This window comes from Pan troglodytes, chromosome 4 (assembly GCF_028858775.2).
Source record: "Pan troglodytes isolate AG18354 chromosome 4, NHGRI_mPanTro3-v2.0_pri, whole genome shotgun sequence".
NCBI classification, from domain to species: Eukaryota; Metazoa; Chordata; class Mammalia; order Primates; family Hominidae; genus Pan; species Pan troglodytes.
The window spans coordinates 76,829,801-76,852,404 of record NC_072402.2 but is presented as its reverse complement, the minus strand read 5'-3'; the positions used below and the strand labels follow the sequence as shown (position 1 = coordinate 76,852,404).

Here is a 22,604-nt window from a genome sequence, read left to right as displayed (position 1 = left end):
GAAAGAATTTCCAGATTTTCTGCTTTCTCATGCCCATTTTGGTCCATTTCAGTGTGGTCCATTTCAGTGTGGTCTTCACTCTATCATTCCAACAAATATACTATTCAATAAGTCATTGCTAACGTGATTGCCAACTTCAACAGTCATTAGCCCTTAGTTCACTTCTCCAAGCAGTTGACTATTGGTCATTCTTCCTTTTTAACACACTTTCTGTCAATGGCTATAAATCTAACTCCCTGTCTCTCCTCCTTCCTCTTGGATCTGTCCTATTTTGTTTCTTCCTTGTCTTCACCTGCTTCTTAAGTGCTGTTTCTCAGGCTTCAGTTATTTTTCTCTTCTCACTATCCCACTATCTTATGGCAATCTCAGTCATATCCCCTGATACAATGATGACTACCAAATCTTTATTCCAATGTAGGCACTCTCTGGAGCCAGATTTCTCACAAAACATGTGCACTTGGATGACCTACAGACACTTTCAGTTTAATGTTCCAGAACCAAATTCATTACCTATCTTCCTTACTCTTTGCTTCAGGAAACAGCAATACGATTTACCTGGGTCATTAACTGACCATTATCCTAGACTCTTCCTCACCCTTTACATCCAAATAGCAGCTAAGTCCTATAGAGTTTCACTACCTTGACACATCCCGCATTTCCATTCCCTCATCTCCATTGCCATGGATACTGACTCAGCCTAGGACATGGTCACTTCTCATTTCCACCATTGCAAATGTCTCCTAGCTGGTTTCCTGCCCCTAGCTTTGCCCTCTGTACTTTGTCTTTCAGAAGACTGAGCAATCTTTAGAAAATGAAAACATGAACTTCACGATCTAGTTTAAGACCCTTTGACAGTTCCCCATTGCATACAGGTAAAATGAAAGTTCTTAGCATTGAATTCATGCATTGGCCCTTCCTATGTCTCCAGCCATTTATAGTAATTCTCCATCCATTCAAAATCTATCCTGCATCTCTACTCACTCACATTCCCCAAACACACCATAGCATTCTGTATCTCTGTGCCTTCGTACATGTAGTCACACTTGCAGGTACACCTTCTTTTTCCTGTTGGCCCAGAGAAGTCCCACCCGTCCTTCCATGATCATGGGGTGAAGTCCAAATAGCATTCACATTGCACGACAATGTAATTCGATCTCGAATTACTTGCCCTGCTAGACCGACTATAAGTTCCTTATGAGGAAGGGCTGTATCCTTTGCGTTTACTATCACCATATCATCAGGGCTTAGCAGGAGGCTATTATATTGCTATTAGAATTTATCATTGTCATTGCTATTGGGTAATTTTTATCAGAATATAAATACAAATGTATGCCTGAAATTCAAATCTCAATATTTAAAACTTTCAATAACAAAATAGATTTTTGTGGTTGTAGGATTTGAGGAAAAAATACATCAAAAAAAAAAAAAAAAACCAGGAAAGAATTTCATCTACTTAATATGGTTTAAATACTCCCCAGACTGAAGGCAATAGAGATGACTGCCTGGGTCATTGGTGTTGTCCTTTACTGAGAACGTAAAGGACCCGCTCAAGTCTCTGATGAATCAAATCAACTATTTGATATAATTTTGAACAAGCCATGTACGTACACTTTAATAAGCATTCTGATTTTTATTCTGATTCTCAGTTGTCAGTGTATAGCAGAAATAGCATAAGTTTAAGTATCAGACAAAGCAAGGTCTGAATGAAAGTTGAAATGTTTTATTGCTTTGTGACTTGGAAATGCTGAACCTCCCTGAAACTCAGGTTTATCAGTGGTCATCAGGATCGTTAGAGCAATTCACCCAAACCCTTCACACTCAAATACCTAGTACCTAATGACTGCTCAATAATGTTTACTTCCTTCCCCTTTACTGAATGAAATTATTTTTGTACATTTTTATCTAAGCATTTTTTTTGCAAAGATTACAAAAATCTTTCCCAGTACCAAGCTCTTTCCTCTTTGCACTGACAGCCTAGTGATGGCTTCTCTAGTCCAAGAACTCTCAAAAGACTTTTAGATTTTCTTTTTAGAGAGTAACATCTACTGTCTTCTTTTCTCAGCTAAGACACACCAAGAAAAAAAAAAACATTAAATCATAGAATAGATAAAAACATTGATTTACCTTAAATGCTAACCTTTTGCCACCAGTTGCTTCGAACTGAAACTATGGACGCTGTCTCCTGCATCTAGGAAAACTGGTCCCTCCCAAGCCACCTTAGCCTCTTCCCTCTTACCTGTCTTCCTCAGAGGACCTAGTCCACTCTCTTAGTATTAATTGGAGGACCTGGGATCACTGCTGCAGATTCACAGCCTGATTGGCTCAGCTCACTGTCAATCTCTACTCTGGTTCTGCCTTTTCTCAAGTTTACACTCCTGTTGCCTAGGAAATCTCAGTGACTGTGAAAGCTCAAGCCATTTGCACTGGGAGAGAAGCCAGCCAGAAGTTTTGCTGGCAATGGTTTGGTTTCTAGAACAGCATCAAAACTTGTCTCCCATGTTTTGTAAGGTAGTATTCAGCACATTATCTTCTTTCTTTTAGGCAGCACCTTCCTGTCTTTCTGTAGTCCCCAGAAAGCTTACTGCTAGGGTGCCTCATTGCCAGGTGATACTTAAAACCACAACTCTTGGGAGCAGGCAGGAGTAATTATAGGTGATTCAAGGTTCTCCCTCCTTCTCTGCATTTGCAGAGGAAGTCATTTCTGCTGTTTTCATCCTTGGTTTCTTCTCTTCTTTTCTCTTTTTGTTTCTTTTTACTTATGTTTTTCACATGTTCCCTAGCAGTTACTTCGCCAGATAAGAAGAAATCTAGTGGCTTATTTGGAGGAAAATATCTATATTATGCTCTCTTTCATTGTGTATCTATGACATCCACCCTACCCTTGTCATTCCCACTCCTGCACGTCCTGCTTTCAGGAGCAGGCAGGTATAATTAGTGGTGATTCAGACCTTACACCTCTCTCTTTCTCTCTCTCTCTCTGACACACACACACACACACACACACACACATCTCTGTATATAACATAATCCTGGCTGTGTGCAAAATCCTTGCAGTATAAGAACTCACAAAACGGAATAGATGCCAGGCACCCAGCTCTGCAGACTGCTAGGCAAGTTCTTTCATGGATTTGACAAGGGCTTGGGTCCTTTGCTATATCTGCAGGGAGTATACGTAGTAGCTATTTCATCCTTTTATCTGAATTGTCTGAAAAATTGTCCCAGAATTAAGCAATTAGAACTGTGGTTCTTCCAGGGCAACCTCAGATGTCTAATGTTTTCTTTTCAGTGGTTTAACCCACAAGATATCATGCATTTGAAACTTTTAAGAAGAAACTTATTTCATCTGTGAATGCAGAAGCAAATATGAGGGCATGGGCATTTAAATATGAAGTATTTCTTGAAAGCCACCTACTGGAGAGTAAGTTTGGTGCAATAATTTAAGAAAAGATAAAAAAGAAACAGGAAAATTGGGACAACGGACAGCATGATGGAGCCACCGTGCAAGCCCTCAATAGTCTGCCTCCAGGTTGTGTCAAATAAAGTAAAAAGAAAAAAATCTCTGGAGTACTTAAGCAATGCCTTTGCTTGTTTCTACTGCTAGCAACTGGTGTAATCCCAAGGGTTTTACCAGTTCAAAAAACTGGATCTGGGTTTGTGGTATTGGGTTTCTGACAATCAATATAAAATATTGATTATATTTTAAGGCATAAGTACTCTTTCCAGTGGTAAAGAAGACAATGATAGTCTATGGTGTAATATGGTAAAAAGATTTGTAAAATATTACTACTGGATTCCTAATCAAATATTCATAAATGGCAAATCTGGGTAATCATGATATCTTAAAATATTTTAGTCAAACTAATAAATGTAATGAGGATGACTGCTTGTAACTGTGGTAGACAAAGTAAAGAAAAATGATGAACTCAGGGCTTGAAGTTCCAAGTTCAAGCTCCACATAAATGATCTGAAACCTTCTATGTCTTCTGGGAGGAACGTACTTATCTCCCATTGTCATCAGCCTGAGGTTTCAGAAAATCAAATCTGGAGTCTCATCCTGAGAGTGGCAGAATTACAGTGCAAATTGAATTCCCAACCAGGCAAAGTATCTTCTGCTAAACTGAGGGAATTGATTAGGAAGGAATGAGATTCTGAAAATCGGAATGAAACCTGTAGGGTAGATCCTGATGAAGCTGAGGACACTTAACCTCTAAATTCTCCTGCATCTTCTTTGCCAGTAGGAGCAACCCTGCTATTCATGTCTGAGAAGGTTCATCCTGATTTTTCAAAGGAAAGTGTACTAGCACCTCTGAGGTATTTTAACTGGAAGACACTGCTGATTATCCTCAGAACCTACTTCCACCAAACCTCTTGGCTTGTAGAACTATATCATCTATATCTATATCTATATCTATATCTATATCTATATCTATCTATATCTATATCTATAAATAAGACTCTAGTCCCAACAGGCTTGAAAGAGAGATTAAAATTGCGAACCAATGGGAGACATATTACATTCCAAAAGTAATGCGTATTTTTTCAATTTATACAGACAGAAATCTGGTGAATACATGTGAGAATGTAAGTTAATAGTGTGAAATAATGGTAGAAGGAACATAAAGTTGACTCAAGGTGAATTTATTGATACAGGCCCACAAAGCACAAATTCTCAATATAGAGTTGCAGCTCGATGGGTTTGGTTGAGTTAAAGATGAAACAAAGCGTGGCCTACGCTAAATGAAGCTGAAATACCAGAATTGCCTTGGGACACTGAAGAGGAAGGTATCTAAAGGCTTAGGGAGACTGAAATGTTGGACTGGATTTATCATGCAAGACCTGATTACTAAGGGAAATTGAGTTGCTACTACACACTGATGTAAAGAGTAAGCCTTAAAAGGAACAAAATCATGTGATTTGCAGGGACACGGATGGAGCTGGAAGCCATCCTCAGCAAACTAATGCAGGAACAGAAAACCAAATACTACATGTTCTCACTTATAAATAGGAGCTGAATAATAAGAACACATGAACACACGGAGGGGAACAACACACACTGGGGCCTGTCAGAGGGTGTGGGGAGAGGAGGGAGAGGATCAGGAAGAATAGCTAATGGATGCTGGGCTCAATACCTAGGTGATGGGAGGATCTGTGCAGCAAACCACCATGGCACACATTTACCTGTGTAACAAACCTGCACATATACCCCAGAACATAAAATAAAAGTTGGAAAAAGAGTAGCGAATACTATGTTTTCATCTTCTTTATAGCACTTGTCACAACTGCAATCATTTCTTTGGTTTACTGTTATAGGTCATTAAAAAGAAGAGTAAGCCTGGAATAAAGGAACTCTGTTAACACATCACTAATTATGCCCATGCCCTTTTATTAAAGTCAACAAAAAATCTACAATAACCCAATTCAGTAATGAAAACTAATAACCCCAACTCTTCAAGAATGAATATTTGGATCCCCTTCCCAATCAGGCAAAAAATCAATTGCGGTACTTGCTGAGGGCAAAGGTATATGAAATACAAATGCTAGCTATCACCATATGATCAGTTGCAAAAGGATTGTAAATGTTTTGAGTATTTACCTTGTATTTTGTTATGAATTTGTGTGTGTAGAATACTATCGTATTCTTCTCACTTTATCTCCTTAAAATCTAATATATTACTTCACAGTATTTATGTTACAGAATATCAAGAATAAGAGTGAACATCACCCAAGGACCTCCACTCTGGGGAAGAGTTAGTATATTCCCAGTATGCTATAGAAGAGTTGTATAAAACTGTGTTTTTTGACATATGCCATTGTACCTAGTTATTAAATCAAAACCTAATCTATGTGTTGCTCTGATGTTATTTTTTAGACGTGATTAATATCTGCAATAAGTTTCTTTGAAGATATTCTGCCTCAAGACTGGAATATCAGTTCCCACCCAAGAGTTTCCAGCCTGCTGGCCTGCTCCACAGATATCAGATTGCCAACTCTTACAATTCCAAAATCATTTTTGCCAATTCCTTGAAAAAAAAAGGTACCTTACTGCTCTGTTTTAATGAGGAACCCTGACTGATAGACTTTGCAAAGGAATTGGCTCTATCTTCAACAAAAACTATGGAGTGGTTCCAGCCTAAGAGAACTCAAACAGAAAAAAACAAAGAAATGGTGGACTTAGCTGTGAAAGGCAGTTGATAGGCGATGGGTAGATTCATTGGAGATACAAGTGAAACTGTAGGGTGACTAACTTGCCAGAGGAAACTGGGAAAAGAGACAGCTGGGAGGGGCCCTTCTTAGGTCCGAAAAAAATCTCAAATATTGTCTTTAAAAACCATCTTTTTAAAGGAATCTGAATTTGGTTGGATCAACCTGTTTTATACTAGATCATTGATAAAAACAATATGGCAATCAGCCGATGATTACTAGACTTAAATCCAGGGATGGTCAGATAAAAGAAAATCACAGTCAAGCCACAACATTCTGTCCCTGCCCTCCAAAAACTCAGGTCCTTATCACATACAAATACATTCATTCCAACCCTCTAATTCCAAAGTCTTAACTGGTTTCAGCATCAACTCAGTAGTCCAAAATCCAGAGTCTCATCTGTGAACCTGTAAAATCAAAATAAGGTAACATCTGCTAAGATACAATGGTGATACGGCATAAGACAGACATTCCTATTCCAAAAGTGAGAAAGAGCACCCTTCCATGCTCCCTTTCCCAACAAAAGTAACAGGCTCCAAGTAAGACCAAAACTCAGCAGGCAGACATTAAATTTTAGAGCTAGAGAATAATCTCTTTTGACTCCATGTGCCACCTCCTGGACACACTGGGCTAGGATTGAGCCCTCAAGGCCTCAGGCAATTCCACCCCTATGATTTTGCTGGGTGCAGCCCACATGACAGGGGTTTGTGGAGGTATGGGGGAAAGCCAGGAGAAAACGGCCTAGGAAACAAGAAGTGGAATAGTGAACACATGAAGATAAGCTTCACCAGTTCTTCCATTTCACTTTGGGTAAGCCCCAGCCCAGGTACCTATATTCCAACTGCCCAAATCCCTGATCTGTGGCAATCTTCCACCAAAGATTTCTTCTCTGACTCGTGGTCTCCATGTCAGTGTGATGAGCTTCTTCTCTGTGCTCAGACATTAGGCATGTCTTATTCCAAGATACATGTTGCATTCTAATCAGAGAATTTATGGAGATACTGTGTCCAAAAGAAATAACTGCGTTGGTGGAAAATATGGTACAGAGCTGTGAATGTGAGTTGAAGGATTCTTGATGGACAACCAATCAGGGCTATTTCTGGGATCCTTCACTTTGGAATTTTATGTTACTTTAGGAAATAGAAATATAGGAGCTAAAGGGTGAGTCCAAGAAACTTCCATTGGAGGGAGAAATACGTAGTCAACACTTACAGCCAAAATCCTTGAGATTGAAATGTATTAGGTTGGTGGAAAAGTAATTGCGGTTTTGCCATTACTTTCAATATTTGGCAGGATGTTTCTTATTTGGGGCCTGAATTTTGTGCAAAGTTAAATTAGGACATTCAGAAAAATTGTGGGATTGTTCTAGAATGGGCGACGTCCTAGTCTCTCTTGCAACTGGAATCCCAGTTGCAAGAGAGACTAGGACGTCGCCCATTCTAGAACAATCTTGGCATCCTAAGGAAAGAAAAGTTTGATTCTCAGGAGAGGTACAAGTTCCATCACACTAATGTGTCAACCTTACATAATGACATTTAGAAAACATGATTAGGTATAGAGTTTATTCGAGTGCAAAACTTGAGGATGATCACCCAGAAAACACTGACTCCAAACAAATGGGGTCAGTGTTCTGAAATGGAGAAGTTAAGATTTCACTTAAAAGGTAGGAACAGAGAAGTTTTAGCAGTATTACAACATTTGCCATACAAGGCCAGTGTATACATTACAGCGATTTGATTGTTTACAGATTGCTACATCCCCAGGAAGATTACTTTGTTACTGCTTAAGAAGGGGCTAGGACCTGAGGGAGTCTTATCTCTGGCACCTCTTGGTCTTCCTAATTATCATAGAAGAATAAGGAAGGAGGTTAATCTATAATCAGAGAAGCATAAATTGTAGCTGCATGCTACTTGACTGCATGCTATGTAACTCACATTCCTCTCAAGGCTCAGAGTAAGTTAAAGTTTCAACAGCTCTAAGTTTGAATCATTTAATTTTACATATGTCTTCTCCTAAACCATGCTTCAACATGGGCGTTTTTCTTGAATCTAAGAGTCTTGGCAGCAGAGAAAGCCAGATCAGGAAAGAAGGTATGACAATAGCCAAAAATTAGAAGCAAGTGTTATTTGGGAGCTGAAGTCCCATAGCCATTGGATTCGAAGTGGAGGCTGTGGTGCTAGAGAAATAGTGTGTATCTGTGGGAGTGACTATTTTTACCACCCACACTTGTGTGGTCTGAGGTAATAAGGAATATATAAAGTGAAAATCCCCTACCCCTCAGACTGCCTGCTCTTACTTGCATTTTATCCATGTAAGAAGCAGAGAGAAGGGGTGACCACACATGCATCCATTCATGGTGGGTCTCGAGCCAGAGTGCATTCTAGGACAAACCCTGGGATTTTAGCACCTCACAAACCACATCAACTCCCTCTTGAAGTCTGAGGCAGGGAAACGTGTAATTGAAGAGATGAGCTTTTAATTTCTCCTAATGATCAGGAAAAAAGAACACGCAAAAAAGATTAACACTGAGTCACAGCTTTCTAAAACTGCTTTTGTTGTTGTTGCTTTGAGATGGAGTGACACTCTGTCGCTCAGGCTGGAGTGCAGTGGCACAATCTCGGCTCACTTCATCCTCCACCTCCCGGGTTCAATCGATTCTCCTGCCTCAGCCTCCCGAATAGCTGGGACTACAGGCATACACCACCACGTCCGGCTAATTTTTGTATTTTTAGTAGAGACAGGGTTTCACCATATTGGTCAGTCTAGTCTCAAACTTCTGACAGGTGATCCAGCCACCTCGGCCTCCCAAAGTGCTGGGATTACAGGCGTGAGCCACCGGGCCTGACTCGGAGTAAGGAATCTTGATTCAACTCCTCATGGGCCATTAGGAAAGCTGGGTGCGCTCTTGCAAAGGGTGCCTGCATTTCCTTAATCCTTAGTATCCCCCTTAGGAAAACAAAAGGGAAAGGCCGAATTAAATGAACTCCTTGGTTTCATCCAGCTCCAGGAATCCCAGATTCTCAATGATCTTAAAGTGATCTAAGAGAGAGCCCACCGTCCTTTCAGGATGGGCTTAAGAAGGGTCTTGGGGAGCTCCCTCCTTTCCCTTGATATATTTTCTCTTTTATCTTCTATTCCTTTGGGGGTAAAAGTAAAAGAAATAAAAATAGGGGCACAAAATGCAAAACTAACTGCCCCACTTATCCTTCAAAACCTTTCCAGGAGCTTGAATGAAAGATAAAAGGGCTTCCAAAGACCCAATTGTCCAGGGGTCCTCTCGTCGCCCCAGTCAGTTCTCCGGATTTCCTTTGGACGAAAACAACCCCAATTTGCTGTGACACGCCCAGGAGCACGTTTCCTCGGTCTTTAAGAGCCTGAAAATGCTTGCTACAATTTCTATTGACAGCTACCGTGCACCCCCTTAGAAGAAACGAATGAGCAACGAAACGTCTATCCAGCACTGAGGAAGGAGGCCCGGGGCGAACGTATTGGACTGGGAAATTAAATGCTGGCTCCAGCCTTGCGCGACGCAGCGCACGTCCAGAGCTGGAGAGAAGAAAGGAAACTTCCGTTTTCTCCAGAACTGTCTTTTCCACCCTTGGTTAGAGGCCCTTCTTGGCTCCACGGCCCCTGCCAGCCTCTCTCTTCCTTTTCCAGCCCGAGACACCAGCCCAGCGTGGAAAACTACCTGGATGACCCTCTGACAGAACTGCCAGTGCCCGTGCGCGGTGCCTGGAACATGCTTCTCTCTGCATTTTCCCGCCAAGCACTCACCCAGTGTCGATGCTGTCAGGATTTTGGCGGCCTCTGAGAGCAGAATCCCAAAGAGAAGGAAGCCCACTAGGAGCAGAGCCCAGCTGCCCAGCCATGCACACTCCTGCAGAAGCCCCAGAACCCAGCCCTTAGGCTGTGTGCCCTGCACACGCTTAAGGGACCCTGTGCGCCAAAGGCACTGTCTATAGGCTTGAGAAGAGGTAGGAGAGGAGAGCCGGTCTATCTTCTCTTCTGTCTGTTCCCTCTCAGCCTCTGCCCCTTCTTACTCAATTCATGATCAGTTAGATACCCTATTCTCACTCTCCCAAACCAGTGGCAGCGGAAAGGGGGGATTGGTGAACTGAACCCTGAACCCTGCCCTAACCATGTAAGCACCACTCTCCCCTCCTGGAAATCAGTATGAACCAAGAACACTAGGGACCCTAAGAAATCACGTGGATGACAGCTGCAGCTTGAGGTGACGAGAACCCATCTCCCTTTTATGGATCCTTCCTTGACCTTATGGTGCCACACTTCCTTTCTTATTCTGATGACCTTGTCAAACCCAAATAGCTTACATTGAGAGACGCTCTCTCTAAAAGAAAGCTTTTGGAGACCTTCTTTAAAAGAAATGGTCATTCCAGTGGGAATACACATGGGCATATTCAGGGAGATAAAGGAAGACAATAAGGCTTTTTAAATGAAAAATGAAGAGGGTTACACAGGTCATTTTTAGACAATTATCCTTGGCTAGAAGGATCAATAACAAGGGTGACATCAGTCCAAGGTAGGATAGGCAGTTGCTGGACAGATATCCTCACAGAAGTATTCTTTTGTGTAAGGGTGCAGTGGCCTAACCAAGGTTGTAGTTTTTACAGTCTTATGTAATAGTTCTTGTTATTAGGGATACTGTATGAGAACCTCCCTTCACCGCCTTCCCTGGCTCCATTGATCAGGGTTTTAACACAGGTAACTCCATTTTGATTCTGACAACTTTTGTAACCTTATACTGACATCCCTATGCTTCATTTCCCCGGATACCTGCATAAAATTTCTAGCTAGTGTCGCAAGCTCAAGAACTCTGGAAGCCAATCCCCAAAAGATAATGATCTACAAAGGGGAAATGGCCTACGATTATTACTCAGGCAGCCTCCTTAGAAGATATCATATCCATAAGATGATTCTAGTGTCCAAACGGGTTAAGCCCCCCTGTATTTTCATTTCTTCATTGAAAGCATAAGTCTCTAAAGTTTACATTATAATCCTGAATAAGTATAAAATAGAATTGGTGCTTTTTCCACAGTCTTCTCAGGGACAATTTGAAGACAGCTTACAATTTTACCCCCTTGAAATGTCAGCCCTGGCAAGGGGTGGGCACACTACTCCCAAATATCATCTTTGCATTCCCCATCCTCAATATAATGCTGCCTTTAATAAAGGATTGCAGTGCAATTCTCAAACAGGCAGAGCCAGGCACCATAGCATGCACCTGTCATCCCAGCTACTCAGGAAGCTGAAGCATGAGGATGGCTGGAGCCCAGGAGTTTGAGGCCAGCCTAAGCAACATACTGAGATCCTGTATCTAAAAAACAAACAAACAACAAAATGACAGAGAAAGTCCTTCAATGCCTACACGATAAAGTGGGCCCTTGAATTCTGCTTTGCACTATTACATATCTTCTGTCTATAAGCCTTTTTAAAAAAAAATCTGAATTTAAAGTATTGCATCCTTAGACATTTCTGCAACACAACCATGTCCATTGGTCACTGAGGAGCTGGTGCAGAGGGCAGGGGTAGGTCTTTACCAGGCATCACAAGGCTCCAGCCCATTTATTATTTTTAGACCTCCAATAATGCATTAGCAAACAGAGAATTTGTTTTCTCATCCTAAACTTATTCTTTAACTCAACAAGCATACTAATAGGTAATCATCTGTGAGGCACTGTTTGGTTGCTGCACGGAGTGCATTGAACAACAAAGACAAAACACCTGCCTCCCAGAACTTACATCCTTGTGGGGGAGTCAAATGATAACAAAATAAATAAATCAAATATGTGGTGTGTTAGTGATAAATAACATGGAAGGACACATGAAGGGTGGGGTATCAGGGTGATTCAACTGAGCTCTTAAAAATCTCATATCCCTGTCAGAGAGTTCTGAACAATGAGTATTTGATATTAAGAGGTTACTGTTGATTTAAGGATGTGTTATAATGTTACTGTGGTATGGAAAAAGAGAGACTCTCAGAGATACATTCTAAAATATTTACAGATGGAATGCTATGATATCTGGAATTTGCTTCAAAATTCTTTGGGTGACAAGGAATGGAAAATGAGTGGGGGCACCGAAAGTATAAAGAAAGTTGGCCAACGTAGTAGTCCATTCTCACACTGCTATAAAGAACTACCTGAGACCAGGTGATTTAGAAAGAAAAGAAGTTTAATTGACTCATGGTTCCACAGGCTATTACAGGAAGCATGGCTGGGGGTGCTAAGGAAACTTACAATCATGGTGGAAGGTGAAGGGGAAGCAGGCATGTCTCACAGGGCTAGAGCATTGAGAGAGAAAGAGTGAAGGGGGAAGTGCTACACACTTTCAAACAACCAGATCTCGTGTGAACTAATTCACTGTCATGAGAATAGCAAGGGTGAAATCAGCCCCCATGATTCAATCACCTCCCACCAGGTCCCTTCTCCAAAATTGGGGATTACAATGCAACATGAGATTTGAGTGGGGACACAGAGTCAAACTGTATCAGCCAGGAGTTGGTAATCATTGAGGCTGGATGGGAGACACCAAGTACTGCCTTTTTTTTTTTTTTTTTTTTGAGACGGAGTCTCACTCTGTCGCCCAGGCTGGAGTGCAGTGGCGCAGTCTCGGCTCACTGCAACCTCCGCCTCCCGGGTTCACGCCATTCTCCTGCCTCAGCCTCCTGAGTAGCTGGGACTTCAGACGCCCGCCACCACGCCTGGTTAATTTTTTGTGTTTTTTTTTAGTAGAGACAGGGTTTCACCGTGTTAGCCAGGATGGTCTCGATCTCCTGACTTCGTGATCTGCAAGCTTCGGCCTCCCAAAGTGCTGAGATTACAGGCATGAGCCACCGTGCTCAGCCCAAGTACTGCATTTATAAATGTTAGAAATTTTTCACTGGAAAGCTTTTAAAACTCTCCTCACATTATTCAATTTTTTTCTTGTAGTTCTCTGCATTTTTGTGCTATACTCTTTGAAGCCATGGCATTACATGCATACATGTTGACAATTACTATATTTCAGATATTGTAGCCTCCCAGTCAAACAATCTTCATGACGAAGGTACCATTTAGCATGGATATAATAACATTATCTTATCTATAGACCTTATTCAAATTTAGCCAATTGTCCCAATAACATCCAATGTGGTATGTGGTAATATTATTTTTCTGGTGCAAAATTTAATCCAGGATTATTCAGGGCATTTGATTATCCTGAAGATTTCATCCCTTCAGTAAAGACTGATTTCTCAGCCTTTCTTTGTCTTTCATGTCACTGACATTTTGAAGTATACAGGCCATTTATTTTGTAGAATGGTTCTCAGTTTGGATTTGTTTGATGATTTTTCATTACACTTTGTGTTGTGTAGTTTTGCTGAAAATGCTACAAAGGTACATCGTCTCTATCTCAGTGAATCACAGTAGGAGGCACATGACCTGAGATGGTCCCATTATTCGCGATACTGAATTTGATCATTTGGCTAAGGTCATGTCCACCAAAATTCTCAACCGTAAAGTTACTATTTTCCACCTATAATTAGTAATTAATTTGAAGCTGTATAAGCATCCTATTCCTTATCAAACTTCCACTCACATTTTATCATCCTTTAGGATTCTTGTCTGAATCAATTATCAAGATGATGGTGACAAATTAATGCTTTTTAAACTCTAACATCCCTTCTGTGTTTTATATCACATTTTGTTTTAACATTTGTCTTCAGTCCTATCTATCTATCTATGTAATCTATTTATTTATTATCAGTATTGTCTCTTGAATTCTTATTTATTCAGTAAGATATAACCTATTACTGTCATTGTTCATAGTGTTGCTCCTGTGGAAGCTCCATTATTTTGGAGCTTTTTATTTCTTTCTTGCACATGATGCTCTAGGCTTATCTTGCACTTTCCCTGTCCCAATTTTAGAACCTACAATTTCTTAAGGAAACCTTTTAGTGAGGAGTGATATTCAGAAACAGGGTATGTTGCCTAGGTGTGTTCATTGCTAATGAAGTGCCATTGTTTGTAATTCCTCTTCCATAGACAGAGCTAAGAAACATAAATAAATAAATGTGGGTATAAAGAATACATACCTATATTTCTCCCTATACCTATATTTATATTTGTATTATGTAAAATTATAAATTTATACTGATAACTCTAATTCCAATACAACACTACAGAGGTTATTCTAATCTTCCCCTTTCTTATATTTCTAATTCCTTTTTCCAAAATAAGAAATCTGAATCTCACTGTCATTGATGCATTTACTCAATCCTAGCACGTACAGAAATTAGGTTCAGATACACTAATTTGCCAACTGAGAATAACACAATTACTCAATAGACTACAAGATTCATTTGGAGTTCTTTTTTTTTTCTTTTGATTGATTGTATACAGTATATAGTAAAAGTACTGTGTTTAAAAGGTAATGATGCTAATTTTTTTCAGTACAGTATAGTTACATTTTCATTTGGAAAAAATTGATTTCATTTGTTTCCATTTGTATTTCAGTTCTTGGCTTTTCTCTCCTTGTTTATTTAAACATATAGTTGGTATGCAAAATATTAACGTTTCCAAAATCCAAACTACGTAAAAACATAAACCCATGGATACTTCCACCCTATTCAAACACCACCCTCATAGATAATCTATCACACTCTGGTTTATTCCCTCTGCACTGTTTTTGCAAGGCAATGCACATAGATATATATTTTTTTCATTATCCCCCATACACATACTTCCCTTTTGCTTATGAAAAAAAAAAGGATACATCCTATAGTTACTCTTACTCTTTGCTCTTTTTTACTTAGCTATATTGGAATTTGCTCCATATTAGCTTATTCTGCTTTTGTTTATTGTAGTTTAAAGCTGAATATTATTTCAGTATGTATATGTATCATAGATTCTTTCTTCAATTTTAAGAGTTCTTAGTTTATCAGAAATATCAGGTCTATGTGTGAGATATATGTTGCAGCTATGTTTCTCCGACTTTTTAATTTGGATCGCTAATCTTCTTACCATGATTTTTGCCATGCCAAAGTTTTTTATGTCAAATTAATTTACATTTCTCTTGTTGTATCAGGACTTTTTATTCCTATTTAGAAAGTCTTTTCCTATACACAGGCTATGGAAAAATTCACTTTTTCTCTTAGACTCAGCATGGTATCATTTTTCGTACCTAGATATCTGGTGTATTGGAATTCAGTTTTTGATATAGTGTGAAGTCTGGATCAAATATTGCCTTTTTTCTAAATATTATCCAGTTGTCCTAGCAGTATTTGTTCCGGGCACTACGCCAGGTTCTATAATAAAAAGATAAATAGGAACCAGTCCCTGTCTTTATGGTTTCTAAATAGGAAACAGATATTGTAATAAATAATCGCGATATAGTAAGAAAAATGCTTCAAAAGAGAATGCAGTGAGCTCCATTTCGAGTGTAGTGGTCAGGCACAGGCTTACCAATGTGAACACAATGACACCGGATATTAACAGATAAGCAGAAGTTTCTCATTCCAGCAAGAATAGGATGATATTTCTGAGAGAAGGAAGGGCATAGACAAAGCCCAGAGGTTAAAAACAGCAAAATGTGTTCTGAGGGGGTGTAGTGAACATTTGGAAAAGAGTGGGAGGAGAACTGCTCCAGGTGTGCCTAGATTGGTAGACAGGACCAAATCATAGAGCCCTTATATTCCACACAATGGGAACAAAGATTTTAAACAGTGAGGGATAACACCAGATTTCCAGGTTGTCAGAGCCATGCTTGCAGCCCTGTGGAGGGTGCTTGGACAGAGCAAGATTAGAAGCATCATTCTGGCTCATTGGCTGCTTATGATCAGATTTTAGGGATGCAAGTTTATACAACTGGCATAAAGTTGACCTCAATGAATTACCAAGTGTTAGAGAAAGGCTATGTGCTGGGGTGGGAGGGGAGTTACTGGCCAGGAGGCTTATCCCTAAGACCTTGTGTTGTTCATGAGGGGAATGAAATCATGGCTGTTGATTCAACAGAAAACACAGGGAAGGATCCATGTCTGCCCTTCATGGGAGTATGGCCATCGATCAATTCATGTGGTTTCATAAGAATTACAGCAATGAAACCTTGTATTATACGCACACAGATACACACACTCTAATGTACTTCTGCATGCTTCATGCTTCTGGCTCTTGTGTCATGAGAACTCACAAAATGGATAGACATCCAGCACTCAGCTCTGCAGACTCACAAGCAAATCCTTTCATGGAATTGGCAGAGTTTTTGGTGGGGGGCATTCTCTATTTCTGCAGGAGCATTTGTAACAGTTTCATCTTTTGATCTGAATTGTTTCAAGATCTGTTTCACAATTCTAGAATTAAACAATCTAAAACTATGGTTCATCCAGGGCCTCTCCATATGCCTGTTTTCTACTCTGTGTTGTTTTTTTTGTTTTGTTTTGTTTTTTTTGAGACGGAGTCTCGCTCTGTCGCCCAGGCTGGAGTGCAGTGGCGTGATCTCGGCTCACTGCAAGCTCCGCCTCCCGGGTTCACGCCCTTCTCCTGCCTCAGCCTCCCGAGTAGCTGGGACTACAGGCACCCACCACCACGCCCGGCTAATTTTTTGTATTTTTAGTAGAGACGGGGTTTCACCGTGTTAGCCAGGATGGTCTCGATCTCCTGACCTCGTGATCCGCCCGCCTCGGCCTCCCTCTACTCTGTGTTTTTAACTCATCAGACACAATGCATTTGACAGTTTTATTACAGTGGAATTTCATTTTATTTCAGAACTCTAAAGCAAATAAAAAGGTACAATCATTTGAAGGTAAAATATTTCATGAACACCAGCTATCAGAGAGGTAGTTTGGTGTTACACTAAGGAAGATAAAAAAGAAAAGATATGGGCTATTGATGACATGATGGAGCAACCAACCACAACAGCCCTGAATGGGCTACCTTCGGGCTTTATCAAGAAAGATGAAACAAATGAACAAAAACTCTGGGGGTGTTTACGCCACAGTTTTTCTTGCTTCTGTTCCTAGCAGATTAAGGTAATCTCTAAGGTTTTACCATATAGAAGGGTACTAACTGCCATGTAGGGGATGGAAGATGGAATTTTCTAAAATCAACAAAGTCTTTAAAACTACCTTAGCCACTGGTACCTGAAGCCACAAAGCCTTACACATGGATTTCCACTTCACTACTTGAGGTTCCCTGTACACCATTTATAAGACGGGAATCTTAAGAAGGAAACTGTAAAAACTGAAATAAAGCAGTATCATCTGTGACCAACTGCAGGCTCCATGTCTGACCAGCAAAGGAGGTGCTCTCTAAGGAAGGGGTCTCAGGCAGTGAGCAAAGGTCTTGGCAGGGGTTCTCCTTTCCTAAATGCAGGAGAGCAGACCAGGTTTCCCGAGCTTTGAGGAGAGCTTATAGGAAGGGCAAGATATATGCATAAAATGGAAGAATTTGAAATGGAAGATATGTCAAATATTTCCTGTGTTTTTTTATGAAAAGTGATAGAAGGAGAAACGGGGACTGGAAACTGGGAAGTCATCTAAACGAGGAGGATGAAGTTGTCAGAGTCCTGTGTCTAGGAAAAGGGAGAAAGGAGGAGGCAGGGCTGGCAGGTGAAAATTTGTATCTGAGCTGGGGGCTCCAAGTCACAAGGGGCAAGTCAAGAAGCCTCAGTGGTGCATGAAGATTTCTAAACAGAGGCAGAGAATAGAAAGAAGCAAGTTGCAGGATCATTGGCAGGTGGAGCTGAAGAGAGAACAGAGGGGTGGCGTGTGCTGGGGTGGGGAGAACCTTCAAAGGACCAGGGATGCCCTCCCCTCACCCAAGGCTACACCTAGCCTCATGTCTTCTTCACTTTCCTGGCCCCACGCAGCCACCTGGCCACCACACCCAGGAGCTTCCCACAAAGCCACATAGTGCCCAGAGTGAGCCCCAGCAGAAACACAAAGATATCAATGAGGTACTGCTCATGCCATGGCTGCTGGAAGGCATAGGGCTTGAGGTGCGCCGCTCCCCCAGTCTGGAGGATGTGGTCGATCCAGCCCACCAGCCGCTGTGCGGGGCTCAGGGGCTGAGAGTGCAGGATGACACTGGCTGCCACCACTGCCGACTTGTACCTGTTGGCAGAGACAGAGAGGGTGTGTTACTGACGTAGCCTCACAAGTCTTACAGACTTTGTATTGCATGAGCACACACACAAGCATACAAACACTTTTCTAACACATGCACCAAGGCTGGGCTGCAAAGAAAATTTGTTGGCATGGCCTTGCCACTGTCTCACTGAATCCTCTTGAAAAGTTCAATAAAAACACCCACATACAAAAACCAATGATTAATTCTAAAAGTGTTAAACTGTAGGAAAGTGATTAAATCTCTAAGAACTAGTCCATATCCCTAGGATGCTTATGGTATACTAAAGGAAAAAATACATATGACCATATATGAGAGAATATGTACCTGATTCAGGGTTTGTGTTTCTGAAACCATAATAAGGTATTCAGTCCTTCTTGATTATAAGATCATTGGCTGGATGGGCAGTAACCAAGAAGGTCACTATGCCGCTTTTATTTCCTCACTTAACTGAAATTCATGGAAACTTATTTTGTGGCAGGCTCTGCAGTAAGCACTGGGAACATAGTTGAAAAAAAGAGAGACACATTGCTGTACTTATGAAGCTGACTCTCTACTCTCTTGTTTTGGGGGCCAGACAATTAATAAAAACATAAATAAATGGAGTCATTACAAATCTTGAAAAGTATTAGGAAGGAAATAGTTATTATGATTGGGCTGAGTGGGAGAGGAGGCTAGTTAGGATTGTCAAAGACACAACCCTGTCTATGGAGGAAACATTGGAGAAGAGACCCAAATGTCATGAAGCAGCCAGTCCTGTGAAGAGAAGGGAAGGGTGTTCTAAGGAGCAGCACAGACAAAGAAGCCAGAGGTGAGAAGAGCAGGCACATTGGGGAAACACACAAAGAAACCCCCTGCTTCAGTTGGAATTCCACTAGAGGGGCTTCCAAATATAAGATCAGTCAAAGAGATCTTGTGTATATAATTTGTCACCATCACAACCTTAAGGTAGGAAAGTAATTCTCAGCATCTAACCTAAATTAGTCTTCCTAGAGACTTACTAGAGAAAACAGGTGGGCTGTTAGCATCACACACATGTTATTCCATGTCACAGAAGTTTCAGCTATTATTGTGAAAAATACATACAGAGTATCCCTTTTGTTTTCTATCTTCATTCAGCCTTAGTGACCACATGCTCGGAGAGCCACATACCTCTTGTCTTCTATGACTTGTTTCATCGTAAGTGTCAGTGTGTCGGCTGTGACCTGATTCAACCGGATGGAGACACCATAATTTTTGGCTACTACTCGGACCATGTTTCCATGCTGGTCTCCATTGACTGGTAATCCCACCATGGGCACACCATGCCGGATGGCCTCCATTACACTGTTCTGCCCACCATGAGTGACAAAAAGACGGATGCTGGGGTGAGCTGTGGCAAATAAGAAAGAGAGTGGAACACTTCAGGATGAAAAATTCTGGAATACCAGGTAAAGCAGAAAAGTCAGATGAAACACCAATGAAATCAAGGTCTGTTGAGAAAATGAATTCACTGATTTTGCTTGGGACACACTTAAGTGTGAACATTCCAGGATACAAGATTCAAGCCTCCCTTTCTGTAGAGATTCCTCACCTCAGCCCCAATCCATCTAAGTCTCTGAATACAGGGAAAGCTGCAGAGAAGAATGATAAGCAAGGCATATTTCTCCATCCATGCAGCCATCCTTCTCTCTTCACCTCATCTCTCCCTTTACTTCCTGCTCTCTGTTCCTTCTGTTTTCTCCATTTGAAGAATGCTGTGAAAGCAAGGAATAATAAACCGTACACTTCTACTTCCGTATTTCTAGTTCCTGTCTGCCTGTCCCACCCTTATTTAGAGCAAGCTAGTGACTTTTGATAATGAAGAGTTAAATCTATGTTTCTAAACAGAAATGTGGATTCGAATATACTTGTTTCCTTTGAAAATGAAAACATTTTTCATTGTCCCATGTCTTATAAAGTAAATATACAGAAACCTGTATCTTAATTTACCAAGCTGACTTTGAGCCATAAACTTAGTTATGAATCTCTGATCCAGTCACTGAGGATGTCAGTGAGAGGTCTCCAAAAAGTATCACAAGGACAATAAAACCTATTGAACTTTAAGGAGCTCTGTTACCAAATGACTCAATACCTGGCTATGTGATTACTCAGCTTGGCACTAATATTGTGGCACATCCTTCAAACAACATTGGCATCAATGTTGTGAATGTATGAGTCCTTCGCATCCTTAGTAGATAAAAAAGATGTATTTATATAGGTGTATGTGTGTTTGTGTAATGGCACATTACTAAACAGGTGGTCAGAAGACCACAGAACAGGGGCAACATACTCCCAGATATATACTCTTGGAGTTTACATATTATCTTAGATTGTGTTGGGGTGACTCTGTTCAGTGTCAAATGTAGTAGGGTCAAGGCAACATGACCACATACATATCACCTCTGGTTGGCAACTTCAGGCCTCGCTTGGGTTAGAAAGAAAAAGAGAAAGTGGCTGTTTTCACCATTTTTGAAGTACAGCCTGATTCCCAAAGAATTCCAGTTAGCTGTTCTTTTCCTGCCCTCTGAGCATTACCTTTACCTATGAGTAGCTACTACCTAGGCTGGTACAAATGCTCAGCTAGAGGTCAGAACACTGGTGAGCACCAAAGACAGGTCAATGGAAAGAGAAGAGCAGACCTAAGCAGTCCTTACCCAGGAGGTCACTCTGAGGAAGCCAGTCCACGATTTTCACATTTGTGGCCAAATGAACATCTTTGGGCCAATGAGAACTCTGACATTTCCATATCACCCCTTGAGGGAGGTGGGCAAAGGCACTGTGCATCTTCTTGAGGTCTTCCTGGGACTGATGGGTGTTCAATGTGGAGCCAAAGGCCACAAGGACAAACCCAGCATCCCCGAAGTTGGCAATGAAGTTCTCCAAGTCCTAGAGAGAGATGACAAAAGAAAGGAGGTGACAAAATTGTTTGAGAACGCCTAAGTGTCCATGAAATGAAACCCAGTCTATTTACTAAACACACCCTCCCATCAGTGCCTTGTCTTCACTCTCCCGAAGCTATTATTATGGCTCCTGGCACAGCTCAGTGACCTCTGCACTGTGCTCATATTGTGTCTGGATGACCTAGAAGTCATTTTCTGATATCTGAGGACATGTTTTTGCATATAAATTATAAATTTGTGATTTTTTTAAGTTTTTGTTCCTGTTATTGATGTCTAGCTCATCCTATTGGGATCACAGAAAACACTTTGATGAGTTCAGTCTTCTGAAATGTATTGAGGTTTATATTGTAGCCTAACATATGGACTATCTTGGGGAATATACTGTGTGCATTTGAGAAGAAGGTGTAGTCTGCTGTTGTTGGGTGGAGTATTCTCTAAATTTCTATTAGGTCCAGTTGGTTTATGATGGTGTTCAAGATAACTCTTTCTTTATTGATCATTTGTGTAGATAATCTTTCCATTACTAAAAATGGGGTATTGAAGTCCCAAGCTATTGCTGTAGTAATGTCTATTTTGTCCTCAATTCCATCAATTATTGCTTCACATATTTTGGTGCTCTGTTGTTTGGTGCATATATACTTATAGCTCTTATATATTGTTGATGATATTTCATATATTATTTTTAAATGATACTTATAATATTATAATTATGTGAATGCAAACATAAAATTTTATATTATATAATGCCTTTCTTTGTCTCTTGTAAATATTTTTGACATATAGTCTATTTTGTCTGATATTTGCATAGCTACCTAGCCTATTTTGGTCCTCAGGTAATTCTTAAGAAAGATTATGATCTAATGCTCTAAAACTTAGCTTTAGCACTGTTTCATCAATTATTACTTCCAAACATTTCTTCAGACTCTTCCTCTCTCAGCATTTTTGTGACTGTCTCTAGTTCTGAGCCCCTCATTCTACTGGGTCATTCTGTAGGAAAACTTGATTCCATCCAGCATAACACTGCTTGAACTACCATCTCAATTAACAAACTGAAAACAGCTTTGTTGTTCTTGTAATTATAAAATCATTATATAAAATCAAAAGAAGCAGAGCAATAATGTTAATCAGCAGCCGCATGCCCTTGTTCTTTCAGAGAAACATTTGAAAATCAACTGGAGACTGACTCAAATAACTCCGTAGAGTTTTGAAAACCAGTCAAAGATACACAGCAAGCAACCAAATGCCCAATCAAGAAAAAGCTACTTTCAAACAGTATAAATTTCTAATCCATTTTATTTACCTTTGCCCTGGAGTGGCAGACCACAGTCCACAGGCAAAAGCTCAATTGTGCATTCCCTCCCTC

General features: G+C 40.6%; 2 protein-coding genes across 7 annotated transcripts in view; both read right to left on the bottom strand.

The window, feature by feature from the left end:
- CAPSL (calcyphosine like) overlaps nt 1–2,266 on the bottom strand; it is a 43,058-nt gene extending 40,792 nt beyond the window's left edge. Inside the window, exon 1 of the mRNA XM_517806.5 lies at nt 2,125–2,266. The gene's annotated coding sequence lies outside the window, so the exon portion shown is untranslated. The remainder of the gene's footprint in view (nt 1–2,124) is intronic.
- Nucleotides 2,267–16,917: 14,651 nt separating this feature from the next.
- UGT3A1 (UDP glycosyltransferase family 3 member A1) overlaps nt 16,918–22,604 on the bottom strand; it is a 51,420-nt gene continuing 45,733 nt past the window's right edge. For all 6 annotated transcript variants that reach the window (XM_016953425.4, XM_063811306.1, XM_063811305.1 and 3 more), the window contains 3 exons: nt 20,996–21,227; nt 19,473–19,692; nt 16,918–18,307 (listed from right to left, as the gene is read on the bottom strand). In XM_016953425.4, the coding sequence (XP_016808914.1) occupies nt 18,031–18,307; nt 19,473–19,692; nt 20,996–21,227 (729 nt within the window). In that variant the 3' untranslated portion in view covers nt 16,918–18,030. The remainder of the gene's footprint in view (nt 18,308–19,472; nt 19,693–20,995; nt 21,228–22,604) is intronic.